This window comes from Ascaphus truei, chromosome 21 (genome assembly GCF_040206685.1).
Source record: "Ascaphus truei isolate aAscTru1 chromosome 21, aAscTru1.hap1, whole genome shotgun sequence".
Taxonomy (NCBI): Eukaryota; Metazoa; Chordata; class Amphibia; order Anura; family Ascaphidae; genus Ascaphus; species Ascaphus truei.
In genome coordinates, this window is record NC_134503.1 from 1,589,276 (window position 1) to 1,608,160 (window position 18,885).

General features: G+C 51.1%; 2 protein-coding genes across 2 annotated transcripts in view; both read left to right on the forward strand.

Annotated features, from left to right (window-relative positions):
• LOC142471913 (U8 snoRNA-decapping enzyme-like) overlaps positions 1–13,090 on the forward strand; it is a 25,901-nt gene extending 12,811 nt beyond the window's left edge. Inside the window, exon 3 of the mRNA XM_075578362.1 lies at positions 12,888–13,090. Within this exon, the coding sequence (XP_075434477.1) occupies positions 12,888–12,977 (90 nt within the window). The 3' untranslated portion in view covers positions 12,978–13,090. The remainder of the gene's footprint in view (positions 1–12,887) is intronic.
• ARHGAP4 (Rho GTPase activating protein 4) overlaps positions 13,007–18,885 on the forward strand; it is a 68,061-nt gene continuing 62,182 nt past the window's right edge. The window contains 1 exon segment of the mRNA XM_075579513.1: positions 13,007–13,073. Within this exon segment, the coding sequence (XP_075435628.1) occupies positions 13,007–13,073 (67 nt within the window).

Genomic DNA, 18,885 nt, shown 5'->3' on the forward strand with positions numbered 1-18,885 from the left:
GTAACTGCTCTCCTGCGCTGTAACTGCGCTCCTGCGCTGTAACTGCTCTCCTGCGCTGTAACTGCCCTCCTGCGCTGTAACTGCGCTCCTGCGCTGTAACTGCTCTCCTGCGCTGTAACTGCCCTCCTGCGCTGTAACTGCCCTCCTGCGCTGTAACTGCGCTCCTGCGCTGTAACTGCTCTCCTGCGCTGTAACTGCGCTCCTGCGCTGTAACTGCTCTCCTACGCTGTAACTGCGCTCCTGCGCTGGAACTGCTCTCCTGCGCTGTAACTGCTCTCCTGCGCTGTAACTGCTCTCCTGCGCTGTAACTGCCCTCCTGCGCTGTAACTGCCCTCCTGCGCTGTAACTGCTCTCCTGCGCTCCTGCGCTGTAACTGCTCTCCTGCGCTGTAACTGCTCTCCTGCGCTGTAACTGCGCTCCTGCGCTGTAACTGCTCTCCTGCGCTGTAACTGCCCTCCTGCGCTGTAACTGCTCTCCTGCGCTGTAACTGCTCTCCTGCGCTGTAACTGCTCTCCTGCGCTGTAACTGCGCTCCTGCGCTGTAACTGCGCTCCTGCGCTGTAACTGCTCTCCTGCGCTGTAACTGCCCTCCTGCGCTGTAACTGCGCTCCTGCGCTGTAACTGCTCTCCTGCGCTGTAACTGCGCTCCTGCGCTGTAACTGCCCTCCTGCGCTGTAACTGCTCTCCTGCGCTGTAACTGCTCTCCTGCGCTGTAACTGCGCTCCTGCGCTGTAACTGCGCTCCTGCGCTGTAACTGCCCTCCTGCGCTGTAACTGCCCTCCTGCGCTGTAACTGCCCTCCTACGCTGTAACTGCGCTCCTGCGCTGTAACTGCCCTCCTGCGCTGTAACTGCTCTCCTGCGCTGTAACTGCTCTCCTGCGCTGTAACTGCGCTCCTGCGCTGTAACTGCCCTCCTGCGCTGTAACTGCGCTCCTGCGCTGTAACTGCTCTCCTGCGCTGTAACTGCGCTCCTGCGCTGTAACTGCGCTCCTGCGCTGTAAGTGCCCTCCTGCGCTGTAACTGCCCTCCTACGCTGTAACTGCGCTCCTGCGCTGTAACTGCTCTCCTGCGCTGTAACTGCGCTCCTGCGCTGTAACTGCCCTCCTGCGCTGTAACTGCTCTCCTGCGCTGTAACTGCGCTCCTGCGCTGTAACTGCTCTCCTGCGCTGTAACTGCGCTCCTGCGCTGTAACTGCCCTCCTGCGCTGTAACTGCTCTCCTGCGCTGTAACTGCTCTCCTGCGCTGTAACTGCCCTCCTGCGCTGTAACTGCCCTCCTGCGCTGTAACTGCTCTCCTGCGCTGTAACTGCCCTCCTGCGCTGTAACTGCCCTCCTGCGCTGTAACTGCCCTCCTGCGCTGTAACTGCGCTCCTGCGCTGTAACTGCCCTCCTGCGCTGTAACTGCCCTCCTGCGCTGTAACTGCGCTCCTGCGCTGTAACTGCGCTCCTGCGCTGTAACTGCGCTCCTGCGCTCTGCGTGTCTTTGTTCTATTTATTGGAAGTATTTTAATTAAAAGCACGAGATATAAACGTAGAAGGGCAGGAATGTGTTGCTGGCCCCTCTGGCAGGGAAGTGGTTAATAGCGGTTCCCTTTGCTTCCCTAACACAGCATCAGTCTCTAATTGGCTTCCAACTGTACAGATGTCGTCGGCACCGGAGCTGACGCTTCACTTTCGGGCTTTATCTGCAAACACAATGTTTCTTACAAAGAACGCCAGCATGGAAGAGAAATAAATCCCGCGTCCTCTCTTTCTCCGCGGGCGGCGGCGGCGGCGTTACACACGGCCCCGCACCTTCGCTCCGAGCTTTATCGGACCTCACCGCAGTAATAATCCCGCTCAGCACATATAGCGGGGATCAGCACATATAGCGGGGATCAGCACATATAGCGGGGATCAGCACATATAGCGGGGATCAGCACATATAGCGGGGATCAGCACATATAGCGGGGATCAGCACATATAGCGGGGATCAGCACATATAGCGGGGATCAGCACATATAGCGGGGATCAGCACATATAGCGGGGATCAGCACATATAGCGGGGATCAGCACATATAGCGGGGATCAGCACATATAGCAGGGATCAGCACATATAGCGGGGATCAGCACATATAGCGGGGATCAGCACATATAGCGGGGATCAGCACATATAGCGGGGATCAGCACATATAGCGGGGATCAGCACATATAGCAGCGATTCCCAACCTTTTTTGTTTGGAGGAACCCTTGAAGTATTTCGGAAAATCTCGGGGACCCCTATCTGGCTGACACACATATTAGGTGCGACAGGGGTCTGTCACAACATGTCACACCTCACAGGCACCTCTATTTCCCACCCTCTGCCCATGTATTTCTCTCCCCTCCGTCTCACTAACTCTCCCCCTCCCGCCTCGCACGTATTTATCCCTTGTATCACATGTATACACATTGCGCCTCGCCTCGCACGTATTAATCCCGTGTATCACATGTATACACATTGCGCCTCGCCTCGCACGTATTAATCCCGTGTATCACATGTATACACATTGCGCCTCGCCTCGCACGTATTTATCCCTTGTATCACATGTATACACATTGCGCCTCGCCTCGCACGTATTTATCCCTTGTATCACATGTATACACATTGCGCCTCGCCTCGCACGTATTTATCCCTTGTATCACATGTATACACATTGCGCCTCGCACGTATTTATCCCTTGTATCACATGTATACACATTGCGCCTCGCCTCGCATGTATTTATCCCTTGTATCACATGTATACACATTGCGCCTCGCCTCGCACGTATTTATCCCTTGTATCACATGTATACACATTGCGCCTCGCCTCGCACGTATTTATCCCTTGTATCACATGTATACACATTGCGCCTCGCCTCGCACGTATTTATCCCTTGTATCACATGTATACACATTGCGCCCCGCCTCGCACGTATTTATCCCTTGTATCACATGTATACACATTGCGCCTCCCGCCTCGCACGTATTTATCCCTTGTATCACATGTATACACATTGCGCCTCGCCTCGCACATATTTATCCCGTGTATCACATGTATACACATTGCGCCTCGCCTCGCCTCGCACGTATTAATCCCGTGTATCACATGTATACACATTGTGCCTCGCACGTATTTATCCCTTGTATCACATGTATACACATTGCCCCTCGCCTCGCACGTATTTATCCCTTGTATCACATGTATACACATTGCGCCTCGCCTCGCACGTATTTATCCCTTGTATCACATGTATACACATTGCGCCTCGCCTCGCACGTATTTATCCCTTGTATCACATGTATACACATTGCGCCTCGCCTCGCACGTATTTATCCCTTGTATCACATGTATACACATTGCGCCTCGCCTCGCACGTATTTATCCCTTGTATCACATGTATACACATTGCGCCTCGCCTCGCACGTATTAATCCCGTGTATCACATGTATACACATTGCGCCTCGCCTCGCACGTATTAATCCCGTGTATCACATGTATACACATTGCGCCTCGCCTCGCACGTATTTATCCCTTGTATCACATGTATACACATTGCGCCTCGCCTCGCACGTATTTATCCCTTGTATCACATGTATACACATTGCGCCTCGCCTCGCACGTATTTATCCCTTGTATCACATGTATACACATTGCGCCTCGCACGTATTTATCCCTTGTATCACATGTATACACATTGCGCCTCGCCTCGCATGTATTTATCCCTTGTATCACATGTATACACATTGCGCCTCGCCTCGCACGTATTTATCCCTTGTATCACATGTATACACATTGCGCCTCGCCTCGCACGTATTTATCCCTTGTATCACATGTATACACATTGCGCCTCGCCTCGCACGTATTTATCCCTTGTATCACATGTATACACATTGCGCCCCGCCTCGCACGTATTTATCCCTTGTATCACATGTATACACATTGCGCCTCCCGCCTCGCACGTATTTATCCCTTGTATCACATGTATACACATTGCGCCTCGCCTCGCACATATTTATCCCGTGTATCACATGTATACACATTGCGCCTCGCCTCGCCTCGCACGTATTAATCCCGTGTATCACATGTATACACATTGTGCCTCGCACGTATTTATCCCTTGTATCACATGTATACACATTGCCCCTCGCCTCGCACGTATTTATCCCTTGTATCACATGTATACACATTGCGCCTCGCCTCGCACGTATTTATCCCTTGTATCACATGTATACACATTGCGCCTCGCCTCGCACGTATTTATCCCTTGTATCACATGTATACACATTGCGCCTCGCCTCGCACGTATTTATCCCTTGTATCACATGTATACACATTGCGCCTCGCCTCGCACGTATTTATCCCTTGTATCACATGTATACACATTGCGCCTCGCCTCGCACGTATTTATCCCTTGTATCACATGTATACACATTGCGCCTCGCCTCGCACGTATTTATCCCTTGTATCACATGTATACACATTGCGCCTCGCCTCGCACGTATTTATCCCTTGTATCACATGTATACACATTGCGCCTCGCCTCGCATGTATTTATCCCTTGTATCACATGTATACACATTACGCCTCGCACGTATTTATCCCTTGTATCACATGTATACACATTGCGCCTCGCCTCGCACGTATTTATCCCTTGTATCACATGTATACACATTGCGCCTCGCCTCGCACGTATTTATCCCTTGTATCACATGTATACACATTGCGCCTCGCCTCGCACGTATGTATCCCTTGTATCACATGTATACACATTGCGCCTCGCCTCGCACGTATTTATCCTTTGTATCACATGTATACACATTGCGCCTCGCCTCGCACGTATTTATCCCTTGTATCACATGTATACACATTGCGCCTCGCCTCGCACGTATTTATCCCTTGTATCACATGTATACACATTGCGCCTCGCCTCGCACGTATTTATCCCTTGTATCACATGTATACACATTGCGCCTCGCCTCGCACGTATTTATCCCTTGTATCACATGTATACACATTGCGCCTCGCCTCGCACGTATTTATCCCTTGTATCACATGTATACACATTGCGCCTCGCCTCGCACGTATTTATCCCTTGTATCACATGTATACACATTGCGCCTCGCCTCGCACGTATTTATCCCTTGTATCACATGTATACACATTGCGCCTCGCCTCGCACGTATTTATCCCTTGTATCACATGTATACACATTGCGCCTCGCCTCGCACGTATTTATCCCTTGTATCACATGTATACACATTGCGCCTCGCCTCGCACGTATTTATCCCTTGTATCACATGTATACACATTGCGCCTCGCCTCGCACGTATTTATCCCTTGTATCACATGTATACACATTGCGCCTCGCCTCGCACGTATTTATCCCTTGTATCACATGTATACACATTGCGCCTCGCCTCGCACGTATTTATCCCTTGTATCACATGTATACACATTGCGCCTCGCCTCGCACGTATTTATCCCTTGTATCACATGTATACACATTGCGCCTCGCCTCGCACGTATTTATCCCTTGTATCACATGTATACACATTGCGCCTCGCCTCGCACGTATTAATCCCTTGTATCACATGTATACACATTGCGCCTCGCCTCGCATGTATTTATCCCTTGTATCACATGTATACACATTGCGCCTCGCCTCGCACGTATTTATCCCTTGTATCACATGTATACACATTGCGCCTCGCACGTATTTATCCCTTGTATCACATGTATACACATTGCACCTCGCCTCGCACAAATTTATCCCTTGTATCACATGTATACACATTGCGCCTCGCCTCGCACGTATTTATCCCTTGTATCACATGTATACACATTGCGCCTCGCCTCGCACGTATTTATCCCTTGTATCACATGTATACACATTGCGCCTCGCCTCGCACGTATTTATCCCTTGTATCACATGTATACACATTGCGCCTCGCCTCGCACGTATTTATCCCTTGTATCACATGTATACACATTGCGCCTCGCCTCGCACGTATTTATCCCTTGTATCACATGTATACACATTGCGCCTCGCCTCGCACGTATTTATCCCTTGTATCACATGTATACACATTGCGCCTCGCCTCGCACGTATTTATCCCTTGTATCACATGTATACACATTGCGCCTCGCCTCGCACGTATTTATCCCTTGTATCACATGTATACACATTGCGCCTCGCCTCGCACGTATTTATCCCTTGTATCACATGTATACACATTGCGCCTCGCCTCGCACGTATTTATCCCTTGTATCACATGTATACACATTGCGCCGCGCCTCGCATGTATCACTCTTACTCCCTCTTTTCCTCACTCACTCCCCCCGCCCCCCGCCTTCTCTCACTCGCCCCGACTTTCCGTCAATTACCCCACTCTCTCTCAATCCACCCTACAAAATACATACCAAAAAAACCCTACCCCCAGGGGGGATGGGGGGGTCTGTGGTCCGTAGGAGGAACCCCTGAGACTGCTCCACGGAACCCCACGGAACCCCACGGAACCCCAGGGTTGGGAATCACTGACACACAGTGTCTGCAGAGAGAGCCGCGGAGACTGATAACATGGACACACAGTGCCTTGTTACTTACAGGACATCACAACCAGAACCGATGTGTGGGTCTGTGTATCTTTATACACATGCTAGTGTGCATGTGCAGATCTGTGCAGATCCGTGTATATTAGTGTACATACAGTATCTGTCTGCTTAGATTTAGATATACATTGTTGCCTTTGTGTATTAGTGTCTGTGTACATTGTTTGTGTGTCAGCATCAGTGTGCATTAGTCTGTGTGTATTACTATCTCATGCGCATCAGTATGCCTGTATGTGTACCAGTGTGTCTGCGTTCATCTGCCCGTATGTGTATCAGTGTTTGTGTGCGTTCATCTGCCTGTGTGTGTGTCTGTGTGTCTCTCTGTGTGTACATCACTGTGTCTGTGTGTGTGCATCAATGTGTGTCTGTATGTGTATCAGTGTGTCAATATTTGTATCAATATGCATGTGTATGTCAGTGTGGCTGTATGTGTATCAGTGTGTCAGTATTTGTGCCTGTATGTGTGTCAGTGTGTACAGACACACATGTGCCTGTGTGTTTGTGTGTCAGTGTGCCTGTATGTGTATTAGTGTGTGTCAGTATGTGTCAGTGTGCCTATATGTATATCAGTGTGTATCAGCGTGTGTGTCAGTGTGCCTGTATGTCTATCTGTGTGTGTTAGTGTGCCTGTGTGTGTCTGTGTGCCTGTATGTGTATCAGAAGGTGTGCCTTTGTATCAGTGTGTGCCTGTATGTGTATCAGTGTGTCTGTGTGCCTGTATGTATATCAGATTGTGTGTCAGTGTGCCTTTGTATCAGAGTGTGTGTATCAGTGTGTGTGTGTCAGTATGTATATCAGTGTGTCAGTATGTGTATCTGAGTGTGTGGTTTTGTATCAGTGTGCGTGTGTGTGCCTGTATGTGAATCAGAGGGTGTGTGTCAGTGTGCCTTTATGTATATCAGATTGTGTGTCCGTGTGCCTTTGTATCAGAGAGAGTGTGTGTGTGTGTGTGTGTGTGTGTGTGTGTGTGTGTGTGTGTGTGTGTGTGTGTGTGTGTGTGTGTGCGCGCCTGTATGTATATCAGTGTGCCTGTGTGTCAGTGTGCCTGTATGTGTATCAGTGTGTGCTTTTGTATCAGTGTGCGTGTGTGCCTGTATGTGTATCAGTGTGTGTCAGTGTGACTGTGTATCTGTGTGTGTGTGTGCTGTGTGTGTCTGTGTGCCTGTATGTGTGTCAGTGTGTGTGCGTGTCTGTATGTGTATCAGTGTGTGTGTGTCTGTATGTGTATCACTGTGTGTGTGTGTGCCTGTGAGTGTGTCAGTGTGTGTCAGTGTGCCTTTGTATCAGTGTGTGTGTGTGCGCGTGCCTGCCTGTATGTGTATCAGTGTGTATGTGTGTGTGTGTGTGTCAGTATTTGTGCCTGTATGTGTGTCAGTATGTGCAGACACACATGTGCCTGTGTGTGTGTGTGTGTGTGTGTGTGTGTGTGTGTCAGTGTGCCTGTATGTGTATCAGTATGTGTGCCTGTATGTGTATCAGAGTGTGTATCAGTGTGTGTCAGTATGTGTGCCTGTATGTGTATCAGAGTGTGTATCAGTGTGTGTCAGTGTGCCTATATGTATATCAGTGTGTGTCCGTGTGACATTGTATCAGTGTGTGTGTGTCAGTGTGTCTGTATGTCTATCAGTGTGTGTGTCTGTGTGTCTGTATGTGTATCAGAAGGCGTGCCTTTGTATCAGTGTGTGCCTGTATGTGTATCAGTGTGTGTGTGTGTGTGTGTGTCAGTGTGCCTGTATGTATATAAGATTGTGTGTCAGTGTGCCTTTGTATCAGAGTGTGTGTCAGTTTGCCTGTATGTGTATCAGTGTGCCTGTATGTGTATCAAAGTGTGTGCTTTTGTATCAGTGTGCGTGTGTGTGTGTGTGCCTGTATGTGTATCAGAAGGTTTGCCTTTTTTATCAGTGTGTGCCTGTATGTGTATCAGTGTGTGTGTGTGTGTGTGTCAGTGTGCCTGTATGTATATAAGATTGTGTGTCAGTGTGCCTTTGTATCAGAGTGTGTGTGTGTGTGTGTGTGTGTGTCAGTGTGATGTATGTGTATCAGAGTGTGTGCTTTTGTATCAGTGTGCGTGTGTGTGTGTGCCTGTATGTGTATCAGAGGGTGTGTGTGTGTCAGTGTGCCTGTGTATATCAGATTGTGTGTCAGTGTGCATTTGTATCAGTGTGTGTGTGTGTGTGTCAGTGTGTCAGTGTGCCTGTGTGTGTGTGCGCCTGTACAGTATGTATGTCAGTGTGCCTGTATGTGTATCAGTTTGTGCTTTTGTATCAGTGTGCGTGTGTGCCTGTATGTGTATCAGAGTGTGTCAGTGTGCCTGTATGTGTATCAATGTGTGCCTTTGTATCAGTGTGTGTGTGCCTGTATGTGTATCAGAGTGTGTGTGTGTGTGTGTGTGTGTGTGTGTGTGTGTGTGTGTGTGTCTGTATGAGTATCAGTATTTGTGTGTGCCTGTGTGTGTGTCAGTTTGCCTGTGTATCAGTGTGTGTCAGTTTGCCTGTGTATCAGTGTGTGTCAGTTTGCCTGTGTGTGTGTGTGTGTGTGTGTGTGTGGGTGTGGGTGTGGGTGTGTCAGTGTGTCAGTGTGATGTATGTGTATCAGAGTGTGTGCTTTTGTATCAGTGTGCATGTGTGTGTGTGCCTGTATGTGTATCAGAGGGTTTGTGTGTGTCAGTGTGCCTGTGTATATCAGATTGTGTGTCAGTGTGCATTTGTATCAGTGTGTGTGTGTGTCAGTGTGCCTGTGTGTGTGTGCGCCTGTATGTATGTCAGTGTGCCTGTATGTGTATCAGTTTGTGCTTTTGTATCAGTGTGCGTGTGTGCCTGTATGTGTATAAGAGTGTGTCAGTGTGCCTGTATGTGTATCAGTGTGTGCCTTTGTATCAGTGTGTGTGTCTGTATGTGTATCAGAGTGTGTGTGTGTGTGTGTGTGTGTGTCTGTATGAGTATCAGTGTTTGTGTGTGCCTGTGTGTGTGTCAGTTTGCCCGTGTATCAGTGTGTGTCAGTTTGCCTGTGTATCAGTGTGTGTCAGTTTGCCTGTGTATCAGTGTGTGTCAGTTTGCCTGTGTGTGTGTGTGGGTGTGGGTGTGGGTGTGGGTGTGGGTGTGTCAGTGTGATGTATGTGTATCAGAGTGTGTGCTTTTGTATCAGTGTGCATGTGTGTGTGTGCCTGTATGTGTATCAGAGGGTTTGTGTGTGTCAGTGTGCCTGTGTATATCAGATTGTGTGTCAGTGTGCATTTGTATCAGTGTGTGTGTGTGTCAGTGTGCCTGTGTGTGTGTGCGCCTGTATGTATGTCAGTGTGCCTGTATGTGTATCAGTTTGTGCTTTTGTATCAGTGTGCGTGTGTGCCTGTATGTGTATAAGAGTGTGTCAGTGTGCCTGTATGTGTATCAGTGTGTGCCTTTGTATCAGTGTGTGTGCCTGTATGTGTATCAGAGAGTGTGTGTGTGTGTGTGTGTGTGTGTGTGTGTGTGTGTGTGTGTCTGTATGAGTATCAGTGTTTGTGTGTGCCTGTGTGTGTGTCAGTTTGCCCGTGTATCAGTGTGTGTCAGTTTGCCTGTGTATCAGTGTGTGTCAGTTTGCCTGTGTGTGTCAGTGTGCCTTTGTATCTGTGTGTGTGTCAGTGTGCTTGTATGTCTGTCAGTGTGTCAGTGTGCCTTTGTATCAGTGTGTGTGTGTGTGTGTCTGTCTGCCTGCCTGTGCGTGTGTGTGTTAGTGAATTTGTGCAATGGTTAAAGAACAACAGGTGCCACATTGGGGGTCAGCAGCTATAAATGGCAGAGGGTCCCATTAACCCCTTCCCTGCCAGAGAGGCCGGCAGCGCATTGCTCTGGGGGAGAATGGGGTAACGTGGGTAGCACGCAGCCAGGACCCCAATGCAGCGAGACTCCCACAGGGCGGCAGCAGGCACATGGTCAGCCCATGCCGCTCCGGGGCTGATTGGGGGAAGTGTAAGGGCTGTGTGAGAGGCGTGAGGGGAGGCGGAGAGAAGCAGAGAAGCAGGTGAGAGAGAGAAACATTGGTACATATGGGGAGGGAGAGAGAGAGAGAAACATTGGTACATATGGGGAGGGAGAGAGAGAGAGACACATTGGTACATATGGGGAGGGAGAGAGAGAGAGACACATTGGTACATATGGGGAGGGAGAGAGAGAGACACACATTGGTACATATGGGGAGGGAGAGAGAGAGAGACACATTGGTACATATGGGGAGGGAGAGAGAGAGACACATTGGTACATATGGGGAGGGAGAGAGAGAGACACATTGGTACGTATGGGGAGGGAGAGAGACAGACACATTGGTACATATGGGGAGAGAGAGAGAGAGACACATTGGTACATATGGGGAGGGAGAGAGAGACACATTGGTACATATGGGGAGGGGGGAGGGAGACACATTGGTACGTATGTAGAGAAAGAAATAGAGAGGGAGAGAGAGAAGAAACGAGAGGAAGAGAGAAGCAAAGAAACGAGAGAAGAGAGAGGGAGAGATGATGAGAGAGAAAGAGATTGGTACATATGTGGAGAAAGAAATAGGGAGGGAGAGAGGGAGATAGAGAGAAAGTGAGAGAGGAGGAGGAGAGAAGGAGATACAGAGATGGAGACATTTGCATGCAGGTATATTTTATTGAGAGATATATATATATTTAGGTAAAAGACTCTGTCACCATACGCACAGACAGCTGGGGAGAGACGTATACACAGAGAGATGGCTAGAGACAGACACCAATCTGTGGTGGCAGAGAGACAGCTGGGGAGAGACGGGCAGAGAGACAGCTGGGGAGAGACGGGCAGAGAGAGTGAGACACACACAGGGAGGAGAGAGACGGGCAGAGAGACAGCTGGGGAGAGACGGGCAGAGAGAGTGAGACACAGACACAGGGAGGAGAGAGACGGGCAGAGAGTGAGACACACACAGGGAGGAGAGAGACGGGCAGAGAGAGTGAGACACACACACAGGGAGGAGAGAGACGGGCAGAGAGAGTGAGACACACACAGGGAGGAGAGAGACGGGCAGAGAGAGTGAGACACACACACAGGGAGGAGAGAGACGGGCAGAGAGAGTGAGACACACACAGGGAGGAGAGAGACGGGCAGAGAGAGTGAGACACACACAGGGAGGAGAGAGACGGGCAGAGAGAGTGAGACACACACACAGGGAGGAGAGAGATGGGCAGAGAGAGTGAGACACACACACAGGGAGGAGAGAGACGGGCAGAGAGAGTGAGACACACACAGGGAGGAGAGAGACGGGCAGAGAGAGTGAGACACACACAGGGAGGAGAGAGACGGGCAGAGAGAGTGAGACACACACACAGGGAGGAGAGAGATGGGCAGAGAGAGTGAGACACACACACAGGGAGGAGAGAGGCGGGCAGAGAGAGTGAGACACACACAGGGAGGAGAGAGACGGGCAGAGAGAGTGAGACACACACAGGGAGGAGAGAGACGGGCAGAGAGAGTGAGACACACACAGGGAGGAGAGAGACGGGCAGAGAGAGTGAGACACACACAGGGAGGAGAGAGACAGGCAGAGAGAGTGAGACACACAGGGAGGAGAGAGGCGGGCAGAGAGAGTGAGACACACACACAGGGAGGAGAGAGACGGGCAGAGAGAGTGAGACACACACACAGGGAGGAGAGAGGCGGTGCCTGTGTGCTGTGCGACAGCGCTGTGCACTGCAGCACACACAGCGCAGCCCGCGTGGACATGGGAGCGATGCTATGACACGCGTGAGACCCCCCTGTACTGTCCCTGCGGGGGCTCCCCAGCTCTGTGATGTGGGTGTCCCCCCCCGTCCCCCTCCTGTGCAGCAACAATTAACCCCTCGCTGGAACCTGGGCACGCGCACGATTTCCTGCCTCTCTCTGTTACCCGCCGGGCATCTCTTTGGGCTTCCTCTTTTTTTTTGTTTGTTTTAATCCATTTTACGGGTCTCGCCGTTTAACAGCGCTGCCCCGATTGACCGTTTGCGCTCTGCGCCGCCCGTACCCGCCCTCGCTGTGGAAGAAAGATAAGCTCGAATGAAACGAGTGCTCGTGGAGAATCAATCACCCCGCGTGGCCCCAATCTCCGTCTCGCAGCCGCTGATATCTGCAGTAAAACCCGATGGATGTGACCTTTTACCGAACATGCCGACGCTTTCTCCAGTGACTCCATCCTTCGGCAGGCGTGCGCACGGAGGCGGCGCTGTGTGCGGCGCTGTGTGCGGCGGCGGCGTGCGCTCATAGGAAGTAATACTTTTGCTGGCTTTTGATTTCTTTTCTTTTTACACGGAGGAAGGAAAGCAGAGCCCGGCGCAGCGGTCAGCAGCCGGCGCCCGAGATAAGAGGCGGTTCCCCGCGGCCCCCCATTGCCCGCTCTGGTAGCCCGGAGAGGTGGCGGGCGACATCGCGGGATGGCTGCTCACGTCAAGCCACGGAAGGAGCGAGCCACGCTGGTGGAATATGAAAACCAAGTCAAAGGTAAAAGTCCAACATTCATATGAGAGCCTATTAACCCCTCCGCCGCCTGAGGCAATGCTCTGCGGGCCCCTCCGCTGCCAGACGCAATGCTCTGCGGGCCCCTCCGCTGCCAGACGCAATGCTCTGCGGGCCCCTCCAGCAGTGGAGGGGTTAAGATGCAACCAGCGATCCCTCACATGTAAAGGAAATGCAGAATACTTTAATGTCGCATTGTAACGGGTCCTGCAGTGTTACTCTGAAAGGGTTAAAAGAAGGGAAATTTACACGTCCCTCTGCTATTCCGGTATATTCAACTAGACACATATAGGTCTATTACTGAGCTTCAAGCCTGCTCTGCAGTGCACTCTGCTATTCTAGTGCTGACCTCACACACACACTGCTCTGCTATTCCAGTGCTGACCTCTCACACACACTGCTCTACTATTCCAGTGCTGACCTCTCACACACACTGCTCTGCTATTCCAGTGCTGACCTCACACACACACACTGCTCTGCTATTCCAGTGCTGACCTCTCTCACACACTGCTCTGCTATTCCAGTGCTGACCTCACACACACACTGCTCTGCTATTCCAGTGCTGACCTCACACACACACTGCTCTGCTATTCCAGTGCTGACCTCACACACACACACTGCTCTGCTATTCCAGTGCTGACCTCACACACACACACTGCTCTGCTATTCCACTACTGACCTCATACATACACACTGCTCTACTATTCCAGTGCTGACCTCTCTCACACACTGCTCTGCTATTCCAGTGCTGACCTCTCTCACACACACTGTTCTGCTATTCCAGTGTTAACCTCTCACACACTGCTCTGCTATTCCAGTACTGACCTCACACACACACAGCTCTGCTATTCCAGTGCTGACCTCTCTCACTGCTCTGCTATTCCAGTGCTGACCTCACACACACACTGCTCTGCTATTCCAGTGCTGACCTCTCTCACACACTGCTCTGCTATTCCAGTACTGACCTCTCACACACACACTGTTCTGCTATTCCAGTGTTAACCTCTCACACACTGCTCTGCTATTCCAGTACTGACCTCACACACACACACACACTGCTCTGCTATTCCAGTGTTAACCTCTCTCACACACTGCTCTGCTATTCCAGTGTTAACCTCTCACGCACACACACACACACACACACACACACACACACCGCTCTGCTATTCCAGTGTTAACCTCACACACACACACACACACACACACACACACACACACACACACACACACACACACACACACACACACACACACACACACACACACACACACACACACACACACACACATTGTCTGTGCAGCTCTGTTTGTGTCAGGGCTGGAGATTCACACCTCCTCTCTCTCCCTCTGCTGCTGCTCTGGGTTGATGTTTATTTTCACTGAATAAGAGGTGTGTGTGTGTGTGTGTGTGTGTGTGTGTGTGTGTGTGTGTGTGTGCGCACACACAGCAGGGAGAGGTCTCCTCACCTGTGGATCTTGGACTCCTTAGAACAATCATTAATTGTGTTACACATGCAGCCAGCACATGGACAGTTTAACTTCTTATCTGCCATGTGTGCCAATACAAGTCCCTCAGGCACCACATGGGTTAGGATACCGGGCAGTGAGGCGCGGAGGATCGGGGGAATACTCTGCACAATCTGAAATGTGCTTTAGTACACCTTTAATACCACAAAACAAAGCTGCCCTCAGTGACATCTCTGTCGTGTCTAAAACGCTTTACATACATGCATACACACCCCTCTACATATACACACACCCCTCTACATACATACACACCCCTCTACATACACACGCACACACACCCCTCTACATATATACACACGCAGTGGGACAGTTCATATAATACAGACACAGAAACACACCACTCTACAAATACTACATATACACCCCCCCCCCCCACCAACACACACCCCTCAAAAAAAAAAAATATATATATACATATACACCCCCCCGTACACATACATCGATATATATATATATATATATATATATATATATATAGTGGTTGACAAATCACCAAAAAATCTACTCGCCACACAAAAAAAATCTACTCGCCACCTAGTACCAAACGTGTGCTGCTTGGGCCAATATTTACTCGTCCGGGGGTTAAATCCACTCGTCCGGGGCGAGCAAATGTATAGGTTTGTCGAACACTGTATATATATATATAATATATACACACACATATATACACACACACTCACCACTGTACATATACACCCCCCCCTACACATACAAACACACACACACACATGTAGAGGTATCAGTACCGTGTTAGCCGAGCTTTAATAATCAAAAATGAATAGACAATACCGTTCTGTGGCTAACTAAATGCTTTTATTTGTGCGAGCTTTCGATATACGCTGATCTCTTCTTCCGGCGATGTTTTTTTTTCTCATTTTTTTGTTATTAAGGTACTTAAAGAATTTTTTAGGGTTGATTTTACTTTCTATTGCAATCCTTTCTCATTATCCATTTTTGCTAATTTGATTGCCCTTTTGCAATTTTTGTTACATTCCTTATAATTCTGATTCGATGTCTCCGTCCCTTCTGACTTAAAGAATCTAAACGCCTTCCTCTTCTTGTCCATTTCCTCCCCTACCTGTTTATTTAGCCACATTGGTTTTGACTTATTTCTTTTATACTTATTACCCAAGGGTATACACTGATAAGTGTGCTTTTCTAACAATGTTTTAAAGACTGCCCATTTATCTTCTACATTTTTCCATACATATATATATATATACACATACACACACACTATGCCTGTGACATGCACACTTACACTTACACATGTATAAAGCCACGTGTAAACTCACACACGCTGACAGGTGTTACATTATAGTTGACACATTTAGTCACAGGAAGTGACACCGGTGACTTCCTCAAAGCAGAGCGCTTCCCTTCCCCCTGCGCCCCGCAGTGACAGCACGTTCCTGCACCCTGAGCCAGTCCTGGTTTTATACCCTCTGTAAAGGGAGTGGCAGATCAGGCCCCCTCTCCCGCCCCCCCCATATAACACCCACACTATGAGATTTAAAGCAACACATGATAGCTGTGATTCCAGCAGTGCAGGGATCAGGGCGCTGTGTATGTGGGTGACACTGGGACCGGGGTGAGACTGTAGCTGTGATTCCAGCAGTGCAGGGATCAGGGTGCTGTGTATGTGGGTGACACTGGGACCGGGGTGAGACTGTAGCTGTGATTCCAGCAGTGCAGGGATCAGGGCGCTGTGTATGTGGGTGACACTGGGACTGGGGTGAGACTGTAGCTGTGATTCCAGCAGTGCAGGGATCAGGGCGCTGTGTATGTGGGTGACACTGGGACCGGGGTGAGACTGTAGCTGTGATTCCAGCAGTGCAGGGATCAGGGCGCTGTGTATGTGGGTGACACTGGTACCGGGGTGAGACTGTAGCTGTGATTCCAGCAGTGCAGGGATCAGGGCGCTGTGTATGTGGGTGACACTGGTACCGGGGTGAGACTGTAGCTGTGATTCCAGCAGTGCAGGGATCAGGGCGCTGTGTATGTGGGTGACACTGGGACCGGGGTGAGACTGTAGCAGTGATTCCAGCAGTGCAGGGATCAGGGTGCTGTGTATGTGGGTGACACTGGGACCGGGGTGAGACTGTAGCTGTGATTCCAGCAGTGCAGGGATCAGGGCGCTGTGTATGTGGGTGACACTGGGACCGGGGTGAGACTGTAGCTGTGATTCCAGCAGTGCAGGGATCAGGGTGCTGTGTATGTGGGTGACACTGGGACCGGGGTGAGACTGTAGCTGTGATTCCAGCAGTGCAGGGATCAGGGCGCTGTGTATGTGGGTGACACTGGGACCGGGGTGAGACTGTAGCTGTGATTCCAGCAGTGCAGGGATCAGGGCGCTGTGTATGTGGGTGACACTGGGACCGGGGTGAGACTGTAGCTGTGATTCCAGCAGTGCAGGGATCAGGGCGCTGTGTATGTGGGTGACACTGGGACCGGGGTGAGACTGTAGCAGTGATTCCAGCAGTGCAGGGATCAGGGCGCTGTGTATGTGGGTGACACTGGGTCCGGGTGAGACTGTAGCTGTGATTCCAGCAGTGCAGGGATCAGGGTGCTGTGTATGTGGGTGACACTGGGACCGGGGTGAGACTGTAGCTGTGATTCCAGCAGTGCAGGGATCAGGGCGCTGTGTATGTGGGTGACACTGGGACCGGGGTGAGACTGTAGCTGTGATTCCAGCAGTGCAGGGATCAGGGCGCTGTGTATGTGGGTGACACTGGGACTGGGGTGAGACTGTAGCAGTGATTCCAACAGTGCAGGGATCAGGGCGCTGTGTATGTGGGTGACACTGGGACCGGGGTGAGACTGTAGCTGTGATTCCAGCAGTGCAGGGATCAGGGCGCTGTGTATGTGGGTGACACTGGGACTGGGGTGAGACTGTAGCAGTGATTCCAGCAGTGCAGGGATCAGGGCGCTGTGTATGTGGGTGACACTGGGACCGGGGTGAGACTGTAGCTGTGATTCCAGCAGTGCAGGGATCAGGGCGCTGTGTATGTGGGTGACACTGGGTCCGGGGTGAGACTGTAGCAGTGATTCCAGCAGTGCAGGGATCAGGGTGCTGTGTATGTGGATGACACTGGGACTGGGGTGAGACTGTAGCAGTGATTCCAGCAGTGCAGGGATCAGGGCGCTGTGTATGTGGGTGACACTGGGACCGGGGTGAGACTGTAGCTGTGATTCCAGCAGTGCAGGGATCAGGGCGCTGTGTATGTGGGTGACACTGGGACCGGGGTGAGACTGTAGCTGTGATTCCAGCAGTGCAGGGATCAGGGCGCTGTGTATGTGGGTGACACTGGGACCGGGGTGAGACTGTAGCTGTGATTCCAGCAGTGCAGGGATCAGGGTGCTGTGTATGTGGGTGACACTGGGTCCGGGGTGAGACTGTAGCTGTGATTCCAGCAGTGCAGGGATCAGGGCGCTGTGTATGTGGGTGACACTGGGACCGGGGTGAGACTGTAGCTGTGATTCCAGCAGTGCAGGGATCAGGGCGCTGTGTATGTGGGTGACACTGGGACCGGGGTGAGACTGTAGCTGTGATTCCAGCAGTGCAGGGATCAGGGCGCTGTATATGTGGGTGACACTGGGACCGGGGTGAGACTGTAGCTGTGATTCCAGCAGTGCAGGGATCAGGGCGCTGTGTATGTGGGTGACACTGGGACCGGGGTGAGACTGTAGCTGTGATTCCAGCAGTGCAGGGATCAGGGCGCTGTGTATGTGGGTGACACTGGGACCGGGGTGAGACTGTAGCAGTGATTCCAGCAGTGCAGGGATCAGGGCGCTGTGTATGTGGGTGACACTGGGTCCGGGTGAGACTGTAGCTGTGATTCCAGCAGTGCAGGGATCAGGGCGCTGTGTATGTGGGTGACACTGGGACCGGGGTGAGACTGTAGCTGTGATTCCAGCAGTGCAGGGATCAGGGTGCTGTGTATGTGGGTGACACTGGGACCGGGGTGAGACTGTAGCTGTGATTCCAGCAGTGCAGGGATCAGGGCGCTGTGTATGTGGGTGACACTGGGACCGGGGTGAGACTGTAGCAGTGATTCCAGCAGTGCAGGGATCAGGGTGCTGTGTATGTGGGTGACACTGGGACCGGGGTGAGACTGTAGCTGTGATTCCAGCAGTGCAGGGATCAGGGCGCTGTGTATGTGGGTGACACTGGGACCGGGGTGAGACTGTAGCAGTGATTCCAGCAGTGCAGGGATCAGGGCGCTGTGTATGTGGGTGACACTGGGACCGGGGTGAGACTGTAGCAGTG